At 31.2% G+C, this 13,329-nt stretch overlaps 1 protein-coding gene across 1 annotated transcript; it reads left to right on the top strand.

The window, feature by feature from the left end:
* The first annotated feature begins 2,865 nt into the window (after positions 1-2,865).
* Positions 2,866-11,900, top strand: LOC136091789 (uncharacterized). Its single transcript, XM_065819502.1, has 4 exons — positions 2,866-2,871; positions 5,718-6,521; positions 10,901-11,044; positions 11,763-11,900. The coding sequence occupies exons 1-4, from the start codon at positions 2,866-2,868 to the stop codon at positions 11,898-11,900; spliced, it is 1,092 nt and encodes a 363-aa protein (XP_065675574.1).
* The last annotated feature ends 1,429 nt before the right edge of the window (positions 11,901-13,329 follow it).

The raw sequence follows: 13,329 nt of genomic DNA, 5'->3' as shown, positions 1-13,329 counted from the left end.
ATCCTGTGCCTTGGATATCTGGGTGGCTATAACAGTGGTTCTACCTTCAATTTCATCAGAATTTATCCTGATAATTCTTTCGCTGCTTACATTACAGCATTTTCAAAGATGTCTGGTGTTCATACCTAAAGTTTCTCTTATGATTTTAACCCAGCCAAACTTAGGACGACTTGACTTTGAAAGCCCTTTTTGATAATTTTCTATCTGTTTAGCCCGCATCTTCCTAAATGACCAATCAATGATATTTAACTTATTGTTTGTTACTAACATACATACTAGTATAACGTAATCTATTTATAATGTATTAATTATTATCATTAAACAACAATAAAGGATTTATTTAATTAATTGGCTATTCCCAAACCAAGCTATAACTACTTTTCTTGAATAACGCCTGTGATTAACAGGATTTGCAGAATGATAATGTCTAATCGCCTTACGCCAAGTTTTGTGCTGCCTGAATAATGACAACAGCAACTTCGCTGCATATTCAATGTTAGTAACCGGATTAATCATTTCCTCGATATTTTTGAAATTATCCCTGTGCCAGCGGTAATTAATTTGTGCTATGCCGATATCTATATTAGTAATCTCTGAATTTAAGGCATTTTTGATTGTTTTTGCGGCTTCCTCTTTGTTACTGGCTATTACTGTTTTGCCTGCAATATTGACTGCGAACTGCGATTAAAATCTGATTCAACACCGGCAATCTCACTAAATAAGCTGCTAGGTATGCAATTCTTTTTTTTTAACGGAGCAATATATTTTTTTAGCCTATTATGACGATTGACATTGTTGATATTATTGTGTCCCAGTTTGATTTCTCACCTGCAATTGCACCAACGGCCGCATTGCTACTAGCCATAATAGTACCTGCAAGCTGGGTAAGTCCTCCTTCACCAGGCCTTGTCATGTAATAAGCTAAATACGGAATTGATATTCTAAGACCGGCCGTAGAGTTAAACTTTTTTTACCTCAATTAACCATTTACTATAATTAACTACCTTAGCCGGTTCATAGACAAAATCTGTTACCATATTCACAACCGAATACAAAGGTGCCCAAAGTAACAGAGAAAACAACATCGTAATTCTTCTTTTATATCTAGTAAAACCGCCTGTTAGAATCAGTTAGAGGAGCAGGAAAATAAACAAGCTATAAACTATAACTTTCATATCGCAGATGAATACTTTCTGGAACGATAACTGTTAATCACATTGATCATTATACTATTGATCATGATCGAATCAACCTTATGTTCGCCGTTATAAAGAACAGCATTTGCCTTGCTAATGTTTTTATTTAATTGCCCGAGTCAGGAGTTATATTCATCTCTTTTCCCTGCTCCCCTGAGTTTCTGGCTTAAGGTAGTAATTATTCCGCCTTCAAGACTTGCAAACTTTGTTTCAAATATCCTATCGCTTTCCTGCAAGTTGATCTGTCAATAGTTTTCCGGGCAAACAATCACGCATTTTTTTGCAGTACTTTAGTTTCCGTTAATGCTTCAAATTCCGCCGGCGATAAATAGTTATTAGCTGAATGAATTCTGACACGGTTGTAAAATACTTCAATATATTCAAATATCACATTATTAGCCTCCTCTCTCCTTTTAAATTTACACTGATGGGTCATCTCAGTTTTAAGAGTATAAAAAAAACCCTCTGCAATAGCATTATCCCAACAATCCCCCTTATAGCTCATACTCTGAATAATATAATGTTGCATTATAATTCCAACATGGCTACCAGAAGCATACTGGCTACCACGATCAGTATTCCAGATTAGCCTTTTAAGAGGCCTACGTTGCCAGATTGCCATTAACAAGGCATTATTCACCAGTTCGGCTTGTATCCTGTTACTCATTGACCAACAACAACTTTTCTGGAATACAAATCAATTACCGTCGCCAGATATAACCATTCTTCCTTAGTAGGGACATAGGTTGTATCCCCTACCCAATAACCGTTTGGAGCATCAACCTTAAACTGCCTGGCTAACAAATTAGGAGCAACAGACAGTTTATGATTGGAGTCGTTAGTAGCCCTGAATTTACGTTTTGTTTTACATACTTAATTAGCCTCTTCCATCAGCCTTGTGGTTCGTCTGCAGTTAATGACTATACCTTGCCTCTCAAATATGGTCTTAATACGCCTGCCACCATAAGTATTTTGCCCTTCCTTACAAATAGTTCCAACCACCGTTATTAGCTTCTTATCCTGTTTTACTCTCTTGCTTTCACTATTATTATAACTTCACAGATAAAGTCAATATCAATGCGGATTCAAGATTGAAGTGCAAGGGCTCGAGTTTAGAAACAAATTCTAAAGAATCATTTATAGCATCAAACGATGTATAACTTTTACAACCTTTGTAACGTTTGCCCCCTACTTTTTGTTTCATACCTGATCTAAAAATCAACATATCAAGTTGAGCTTGATGTTCAGATCTTTGATATCTAATGTTGATTTTTCCTGCTGTTGGGTAATTGTATTTTTCTTGTTCATATAAATAAGACAAAGTATTATCCATGACCTGATCTTCTGATTCTCTAGTACCGTCTGTATCTAGCAACCGTTTCTGCTTAATAATATCCATGTATTTTGTTAACCTTTCTTCTGTGTTATCCATTAAATGATTAAATAATACGCTATAATCCAGATCAAATTGTGCTTGCAATTCCTCATCATTTTGCAAACAGTTACGTTATTCCCATGCGCAAAACCTGTAATTTCATTAATATTAGACGGGCGTATATGCTTTGATAAAAAATTATTCATTTCCATAGCTCTTGAAAAGACTTTAGGTCTATACATAAAGTAAAACTATTTTTTATACAACAACCTGTTTACCTTACCGGATATAATTATGGAGGTACGTCTTGATAAAAACGTCAAAGTCTAGTTTTTTTGCTTCTATGTAATAGGAAATAATAAAATAATTCTTATCCCATTCAGCAAATTCAGTGCATTTAAGCTTATTAATAGCCTTAACAAGTAGTGTTTTATTATGTATCCTATAATACAATCTAACAGGTATGAACAATTCACCTGTCGATGTTTTAATCAATCTTTCTTCATTATAAGATTTTAAAATGTTTAACATCGTCGCTTTATATAATTTTTAACCCATTGAGGCACATATATTCTCAGTAAATACCTGCTTGGGAGTCATCCATCCTAGACTTTTCCTCAGTGTGGAATTATGATTACACCCTGAGGAAAAGTAAGCTGTAAGTAGGATACCAAACAGGGTGTTAAACAGCTTTTAAATGCTGATACATTTATTGGTGATATTGCGATCTTACAGCAAATTCAACTTATGGTTGACACATTTACTTGTATACCAAAAAAAACAAATTTCTCAGATTTTATGTTTTTTGGTATACAAGCTTAAGATTATGAAAAATTTGTACTCCAAATTTTTATTTTAACTTCTTACCAAGACTTTATCTCAACCTCCTTTTGAACTTTTTTGCAGTGAAATTGTAATGAAAATTTGTACTAAACTATTTTTAAGGAAGGAGAACTCAAAATAATGATTGCAAAGACACCTAAAAACAAAGCTTCTATATGAAAACTTAATCTTATAATCTTTTCTTAGGTATTCTGATGCCCAGTACAAAAAGATAATCTTAGGATGCTTTAAATATCCAATGTTGTAATTTTTCCCGATGGTTCTATATGTATTAAACTCCATTATACAAAAATAAATAAAAACATTTTTTTTCTAATCTTATTTGTTTAAATTTGAGTTGTTGGGCTTGTTGTTTCTAAACATTTAGAATGAATATTTTAATGGCATAAAAACAACTATAGTTTTTCAGTTTAAAACAAGTTTAGTTAAGCAACTGGCTATCTTTGCTTCATTTCATTTTGGATTATCACTTTTGACTTCTTTGATATGCAGTCACGATGCATAGAAACGTGCTATGACTTTACATCACATCCCAATAATTTTTTGTTTGTTTATCATCAGAAAACTCTTCCTCATTCCAAAAACAAAAAAAAACTTTTCTCACCAGGGGTGAAATCTGGGGATCATCTGGGGAAAAATCATCTGGGAAGAAATCACACACCTTGGCGGATACCGAATAGTTTTGTTGTAACCAAGAGCTATGTAACATACTCAAATATCTAGTATAATGATACTGGTTTCAAATAAGGATGGCATGCAAAAAGTTTAGATAATTGTAGCTAACCTAGCTTCGTTCTGACACCAAATTTCCCCCGTCCTTGAACAACGTCTTCTATTATCATAAAAATTTTCAAAATTCTATCTGAAATAGATCTAATTTATCAACAGATTTTAAGTTTCATCCAAAAATCTTCTCTTGTTTTAAATTTATGACCATGTAAAGTGACCATGTAAAGAAGTGGCTTACGAAATTAATCTTCGTAAACCACTTGTTCTATTTTGTGTAGAGAAGTGGTTGAAAGATTATAATAAGTTAAAACATGGAAGTATTAGAAAGCAGTTTCATAGTACTTCCATGGTTGAATTAAAGGTTAATCTTACCCAATGAATCAACTACATCAGTTTCAGTGTTAGAATAAGTTGAGTACTCATGTTGGTCTCTTTTCTTACCAGAGATCCTCTTCTCCACTTGGTTGTAAAGTTTTTCTGACTTCATTGTATTATTAAGTCTTGTTTGATTTCTTGCTGCCTCAAATAAAACAACTGCTTTGGTATTGTTTGGATGGAAGGACTTAATGCGAGTTCTCAGAGAGCTGGTATCGGAGTTTGCTGCAAACAATTTTTTCCACAAATTGGTCCTGTTCTAGCCGGCACTTTAATCTGACAAATGACTTTGGTATGATTTTTATCTTCCATGTTAAGATCTTTGGTTTTTGAAAAATAATCCATATTTCTTATGTTTTTTTTAAACATGTAAAATTTCAACAATTGGAGTCGGAGTTGGTACTTTTTTTTACAACTCCACACCTCTTTTCCACACCTCTGATATTAATTAATTAAATAATTAATTAATTAATAAAACAAATAAAAATACATTTATAACTGCAATATATAGACCGCCAAACGGTAATTACAATCAATTTGAAAACCACTTAAACTATTTGCTACCAAAGCTTATTTAAAAAAATGTGTACTTATTAGGTGATTTTAATTTGAATTTATTGAATAATAAAGCTAATAACCAAGTCGTGAATTTTATAAATACACTTTTGCAATACAGCGTTTTTCCCATGATTAATAAGCCAACAGGTGTGACTAAAACAACTGCATCTATTATCGATAATATTATTACTAATAATTACACAAGGACTAAAATCCAAAGTGGTATTATTAAAACAGATTTAACTGATCACTTTCCAGTTTTTCTGATAATAAATTCTGCAACCCTTGAGAATAAAATAAAAACAAAAACGGTATACGTAAGGAAAATAAATAATGAATCAATCGCCACGTTTCGTGATCTCTTACATGAAGTAAACTGGGAACTTTTAACTGATTCCAATGACGTTAATGATGGCTACAATTTTTTTATTCGCATGTTTACAAGACAATACGAAAAGGCCTTTCCAAAAATAAAAAAAATTGTTAATTCTAAAAATTTGTTAAGTCCGTGGATGACGAGAGGACTCATTAAGTCGTCAAAAAGGAAACAAAAACTTTACCAAAAATTTTTTAAAAAAAAGAACTACAAAAATGAAATCAAATACAAAAAATATAAAAATTCTTTTGAAAAATTAAAAAAGCAATCCAAAAAAAATTACTACTCTTTGTTACTTAATAAAACATTTGGAAATGCAAGGAAAACATGGAATGTAATTAAAGATATAACAGGAGTGGGAATTGTGAAAAGTGATAATCTTCCAAAAAGATTGCAAAGAGATGATAATAGAGGAGATGCTTTTGTTAATAAAGAAATTGCTGAAACATTTAATAGCTTTTTTATAAATATAGGAAAAAAGCTTGCCGGTGCAATTCCTGAGGGAAAAAAATCATTTAAATTTTTTTTGCAAAAATCTGATTCCTTCATGGAGGAGTCGGAGCTTTTAATTGATGAACTTCGACTAGCAATTAGTATGCTGAAAACAAATAAAAGTGCGGGTCTGGATGAAGTTAACCCTGATGTTGTAAAAGCGGTCTCAGATATTATAGAGAAACCTCTTTTTAAAATTTTTAATCTTTCCCTAAAAAACGGCATTTTTCCTGACCAACTAAAATTAGCAAAAATAATTCCGATATACAAAGGCGGTGATGACTCAATAAAATCTAACTACAGACCAATTTCCATACTTTCTTGTTTTTCCAAAATACTAGAGCGTATTATGCACAACAGACTGTACAATTATCTTGAAAAAAACAACATTCTTTATCATAAACAGTTTGGATTTCGCAACAACCATTCCACGGAACATGCAGTAATTGATCTTGCCAACCAAATTTTAAATGGTTTTGATAACGACAGTTACACACTCGGAATTTTTCTAGATCTATCAAAAGCATTTGATACTGTCAACCACAAGATTCTAATTTATAAACTACACAATTATGGAGTAGTTCACTCCAATTTAAAGTGGCTGCAATGTTATTTACAAAATCGTAAACAAGGAGTACCATATGACTTAACATGTTCCCCATTTGAATCAATAAATTGCGGAGTTCCCCAAGGATCAATACTTGGACCCCTGCTGTTTTTAATTTATATTAATGATATTTATTTGTCTTCAAAATACTTAATTATATTATTTTTGCTGATGACACAAATGTTTTCTTTTCTGACTCAAATTTAAAAAATATTTTTTATATTGTAAACACAGAATTAATATATCTTAATGAGTGGTTTGAAGCAAATAAACTTTCATTAAATATTGAAAAAACGAAATATATTTTGTTTGCTAAGTCATCTAAATCCGAGAACCTTCCACTCAAATTACCTGAACTAACAATTAACAATATTAAAATAAAAAGAGTTTTTTCAATGAAAATACTAGGAATAATTTTCGATGAGAATTTAAATTGGAAAAGCCAAATAAAGCTAGTCGAGAACAAAGTTTCAAAGACCCTGGGGATTATGTACAAGACAAAACATCTTTTAAATAATTTATGTTTAAAAAATTTATACTTTTCATTTATACTTTGTCATATTAACTATTGTAATATTGCCTGGGCAAACAATCATTTATCTTTCCTAAAAATTATTTATACAAAACAAAAGCAAGCAAGTAGATTAGTTTTGGGCGCAAGTAGATACGAAAGTGCCGAGCCGTTACTCAAGGAAATAAATGCTCTAAATGTATACAAACTAAATATATACCATAACTTGTTATTTATGTTTAAACTTCAAAATGAAATGATTCCAAAATATTTTTTTAAAAGTTTCACTCAAATTAATCATAAATATGAAACAAGACATTCAATGAGTAATTACTACATCCCACTAACATCACTCAAAAAATCTGACTTCTCGACTATATGCCGGGGACCACGCTTGTGGAATTCGGTTCTTGACGAAAATATGAAAAAAATAAAATCTATTGCTACATTTAAAAGAACTATAAAAAAACACTTACTAAATTTAAACATTACGTACATTCTCTCATTTTTTTGAAAAAAAAATCGAAATAGTTTTGTATTTTTAATTTTTTATGTACTTTATTTAATTTTAATATTGTATTGAATATGTATATGCATATGAAGCGAATTAAATTTTTTTTTTTTTTTTTGTTTATTGTCTTTAATATGTATACGAATATGTACAGATTTGTAATTTTTTATTTGTTATTTCATATTTTAACTTTATCTTAAATTTCTTCTTTTTTTAACTTTAAGTTCTTTTTTTAACTTTAAGTTCTTCTTTAACCTTCTAAAATTTCTAACCAATTTTTTTTTTAAACTTAATAATTTCACTCTTTTATGTAATATTGGAAAATGTAAACTTTAATTGTATTTTTTTTTTTTTTTTGTATTTCACAAAGGGGCTTGATGATAAGTCATTTTGACTTCTACTTGCCCCAGTCAGCTTGTAATTATATATATTTGTTTAAATTTATAGATAACATTGTAAAATGTGTAAAATGACGAAATAAATAGAAAAAAATAAAAAATAAAAAGAAGTAGTACAATTTCTTACGCCGTTTAAAAGATTCTTAATTTATGAGCACCAATTACAGAATTGAAAAAACAAACAAAATATATACCGAACATTAGCACAGCTGGGTTTTTTTAACAGATCTGGCTTTTTTTATTGCTGTCATTATGTTGTACTGCTATTTTTTTTATTTTTTTTTTGCAAAATATTGCTAAATCTAGGTATATTTTATTTTTGGGGGTATTAGGTTGATAAAATTAGGATTTATATTTGACTTTTTAAATAAAATTCGGTTTACGCAGTTTATCAGTTTAAGAATTTTTGAAGTTTGATATTCGAGTTATAATTCAATAATTCGACCTTTAAACTTTACATATTATAATTTTAATTGTTAAACTGAATTTTGTTTTGAGCAATATCAGTTGTAGGATATCTTTGATGACAGCTTGTTAATTTTTTCCTTAAAACTTTATGTTAAGTAAGTAAATACATTATTAAATAAACATTTGTTATATATATATATATATATATATATATATATATATATATATATATATATATATATATATATATATATATCTTTTAAAATCATATTCTTGTTATACGATATTTATATTTGTTAAATTTGATTAAAACGGCTGCGTATAAACTTTTAGTTTTGAATATATTTCGATGTAATTATATATTTACACAATATTTCGCTGACCTTTGCGGTCAGCATCATCATTACACCTGATGATGCTGACCGCAAAGGTCAGCGAAATATTGTGTAAATATATAATTACATCGAAATATATTCAAAACTAAAAGTTTATACGCAGCCGTTTTAATCAAATTTAACAAATATATATATATATATATATATATATATACAGCTTTGGCCAAAAGTTTGGAACACCCTTGCATTTTGGGCGTTTTAGCCATTTTCGGCGGTTATAGACTATGTCGCAATGACTAATTTCCACTAATTTGTGTTAGTTGTTGAAATATAGAAGACAAGCTACAGAATGAGCGTTGTTCCCTATCTTACGCTTGCATACAAAGATATTTATAGCTTATACAATCAATGTACCATTGATTTCAGTATCAGCCGTTGTTCATTATGAGAGACACACAATCAATCATGGGTAAAGCTATAAATTTCTTATGCAGTGTCTGACTTGTTTACGTTCTTAGATTGATTCACGTGCATGTGTAGACGTTTTCTAACACGCTCTACAGGTTAGAAATTTCTATTTTTGGACTCTAAATACGACTTTATTTTACGTCCATATTTTGGAATCATTTCAAACAGGCAGAAATTATAAATTATATTTTAGAAGGAGTAAAGGTTGATTTTTATATTCAATTTACCTTGTTTTACTTAGTAGTTAATTAAATATTAGTAAATATTAGCAATTCACAATTTTGTTCTTGGTGTGTTTGCAGATAATTTGACCCATAATCTTCTAATGGCAAGTGGAAAGAAGTTGTCAGTCGCAAAACGTGCGCAAATTATGGTGCTCCACCAGCAAAACTTCTCTAAAAAGAGAATTTCAGCATTCTGGGGGTTTTCCGATCGGCAGTCATCAAAGGGATTGCTAGCGCAACAGAGTTGGGTACACTGGATTCACACAAAAGATCTGGAAGACCACGTGTAACTTCATTATCAGCTAATCGTCTCATCCGAAGGGCCTGTATTGGTCATCCCACGTGATCCTCCTCAGCTATATCATCATCCATGTCGGACCCACCAAGTTCCCGAACAATCAGGAGGCGATTGGTAAATAATTTCAATCTCCGGTGCTATCGTGCTGCAAAAAAAGCCAAGATGACCGTTAAAAACATCAAAGACCGATTGGCCTTTTGCAGGAAGTACCGGCACTGGGTGGCAGAAAACTGGAGAATGTGATGTTTTCGGATGAAGCTACCTTTACTCAGTTTCAATCAAAGTCATGTCGTGTTAGGAGACCACCAAATCAACGTTTCAATGCCAGATATGTAACACCAACGGTAAAGAAGTCACCTACAGTCATGGTTTGGGCAAGCTTTAGCGCTGCGAGCAGGGGAGGTATCTGGTTCATGCCGCAAAATACAACGATCAATGATCAGGTCTACCTTAGTATTCTACAAGAGAAACTTCCCCATCATATGGGGGTACTCAATTGCACCACATTTCAGCATGATGGTGCTCCCTGCCATCAAACAAGGGCAGTGAGTAGTTGGCTTCGGGATTTTGGGATTGAGGTCTTAGGTTCATGGCCTGGATCAAGCCCAGACCTCAATCCCATTGAAAATATGTGAACCTTAATTAAACAAAAGGTTTCTGAGCAAGCACCGACGTCAGAAAAGGATCTAATAGAGGTTATAAAGCGTGTATGGGTGACAGAAGTGAGTCAGAAGTATTGTGAGAATTTGGTGACCTCGATGCCCAGGCGTATAGAAGCTGTTCTGAAGAGTCAATGACAATATACAAAATACTAACTGTGGATTTTTAATGACCTACAGACTGTATATTAATTTCCTATTGTTATGGTAGTTATATAAAATATATGTTGCTATGTTATTACACAAAATGTGTTGTTTCCTTCAAAAATGCAAGGGTGTTCCAAACTTTTGGCCAAAGCTGTATATATATATATATATATATATATATATATATATATATATATATATATATATATATATATATATATATATATTCTAAACTTATTTTCATTAAATTAGGTTATAAAATGCTTTTTAAGTTTTTTAAGCACATGTTTCTATTTGCTGGCTACGTCTGGACAAAGTAAACGCTATGAAAAACGAACTCCAATCTCAGAACTCTATTCTCTATCTCTAAACTTATTTTCATTAAATTAGGTTTTAAATGCTTTCAAAGGTGTTTTAAAACGAAGCACATGCTTCCCTTTGCTGGCTACATCTGGACAAAGTAAACGCTATGAAAAACGAACTCCAATCTCAGAACTTTTGTGTTCACAAGTTGTGCAGCAGTGTAATCAGCGAGTATAATTTCTTTATTAGACTTTTTATTAAAAAATGTTCAGCAGCATAATGCTTTTGCAAGCATTGATCTTTAGAAACAGCTGACAAAGAGAAGATTGGTAGTTTTGAGTTGGGTGGACAATGTGAAGCCCAGTTAACCAACCAACTATTAAGAGACGCAGAACTCTAGTTCTGCTAGGATGTATTTTCATTACTAATTGAACTTTGCATTCAAATACAACGCAAGTTTCCATTAAAACAAAACACTGTTCCGGTGCCGAGTAACAAACCTTCAAACGCTACATTAGAAGTGAAGTTCCCAACTATTGTTGCAAATGACCACTTAAATTGTCACTTTTAGTCTAGCTATTTGGCTGGAATTACAATTCTTGTAATCCCAGCCGAATATTCCTGTTAATAAAAGTAAGAAATTTTATATTTTATTTAGCTTTATGTGCAATCTTCTGGCATTACCACACTCCTAAGCATTCGAGGAAATAGTATTTTTGAAGGTAAATTTCGTTAAAACTAAACAATCTAACAAGCTTCTTTGCGAAACAGCTGCAAGTTGATTACTAGTAAAGTAAGAAGTTGCTATGGATGTAGTTTGTCATCAATTCAAAATTTGAACCACGGATCCTTTGCTTCTGAGGCAAGTGCGCTACAGCTGCACCACGGCTGCTCGAATTGACCAATTTGTATTAAAATTGACCAATTTGTAAATGAAAATGTACATAAGGAAGTTGCTGGCTATAATATAAAGAAAATCCACAAGCAACTGTCCATGTTGTCAATTCCTGCGCATGATCTTGACAAAGCAGAAGTCGCAGTTGTTGATATTGATGCCGAGTCGTTAATAAGTGATGGTTTCCAATAAAAACCATACTATTAAACCATATTATTAACTAATTAAACTTCTGAGTATAAAAATTAACTTAGATTGTTAATAATAGTTGTATAGTTTTAGTTAATTTAGTTATATGTGGTATACATTTAGTAAGTTGAAAGTTTTGAGCTTAGGGTTGCTGTTAGTTTTATTTAAAAACTTGTTTAAATATATATCATTTTCACGATAAAATAGCATCTTAATAATGCTTGCATAATCTGGGTGTTTCTGGGTCTTTTTGGAGGGAAAATCTATAATTGCACTAGGCAGAGTTGATATAGCCGCCCTGCAATAAAATAACTAACTCTCGAAAGGTCGACTTATAAGGAAGGTGGAGGTAGAAGCTATCGGCGCTGTCTCCTAATAAATTTTTAGCATCGTAATGTTCTGTCTTCCGTATCCAGTATCTTCCATCTTTCTATTGTTGCCCGCAGTCAGAGTTTTTTAGTCGCCATCCTAAAAATTTTATTCATTTTATTATTTACAATAACGTTATATTCCAATTTTTAATAATTAGATATTGTAAAAGTTATTGAAATAATATCTTTTAATATTCATGAAAAACTTGCGATCATGTAGTATTTCACTAATAAGATATGATAAAATGATATCGTATAAGATATGATAAAATGAAAAGCTTTGAACTTAATAGCTTTGAGAAAGTAATGTTAAAATATTTTGTTTCTTATAATGACTTTTTATTGCATTGGAACTGAATTAGCCAGTTTACATCAAAAATAAAAACTGGAACATTTAAAACGGATATATCGGATCATTTTCCAATTTTTATTATTTCAAATAAACGCAATAAATCTTGCAAAAATTCTTACAAAAGAAAAGTAACAACACGACTAATAAACAACACCTCCATTAAATCTTTTCATGATATTATATCATTTGAAAATGGGACGAAACTCTATTAAATTTAAATGCTGATGAAGCCTATGATATCTTCTTAGCTTAGTTTCTTAAGAGCCATTTTCTGATAAAACCAGGCAATGCTCAAAAATGATGTCTTTCAATCATTCTCAATTTTGCATATTGTGGTGTTTGCAATATTAAAAAGAAGCGTTATGGTCGGTCAAACTTTTGCCCTTTTAATACTTGAAAAGTCATTTTTGGGTTTTATGATTTTTTAACTAAGATTATAAGCAATGATACCACTGCATTCTAAGTTTCTTTTTATGTTATAAGAAACTGAGAGGATAGTGTTTACAAAAAAAAACTTATGAGTCATCAAAGTGTCAAAAAATGTCTTAACAAGCGTTCAAAAATCAGCTATAATGGGAAATGGGAAAGGTCCCAAGGTTGAATGTAAAGATTTTCTATTACTCCGTATTACAATTCTTTTCATTCAAAAAAAAACTTAGGGGGTAATATTACATTGTTAAAATAACTTTAAAATGATGCTAAATCTAAT

This window comes from Hydra vulgaris, chromosome 15, assembly GCF_038396675.1.
Source record: "Hydra vulgaris chromosome 15, alternate assembly HydraT2T_AEP".
Classification (NCBI taxonomy): Eukaryota; Metazoa; Cnidaria; class Hydrozoa; order Anthoathecata; family Hydridae; genus Hydra; species Hydra vulgaris.
This window is presented reverse-complemented; position numbering and strand designations above follow the sequence as displayed.

Excerpts from the sequence above, each read along its gene's own strand:
- LOC136091789 (XM_065819502.1), top strand. Across the intron at positions 6,522-10,900 it reads ATAAACTACACAATTATGGA|GTTTTAAATGCTTTCAAAGG; the intron begins GTAGTTCACTCC and ends TCATTAAATTAG. Across the intron at positions 11,045-11,762 it reads TGCAGCAGTGTAATCAGCGA|GAAGTTGCTGGCTATAATAT; the intron begins GTATAATTTCTT and ends AATGTACATAAG.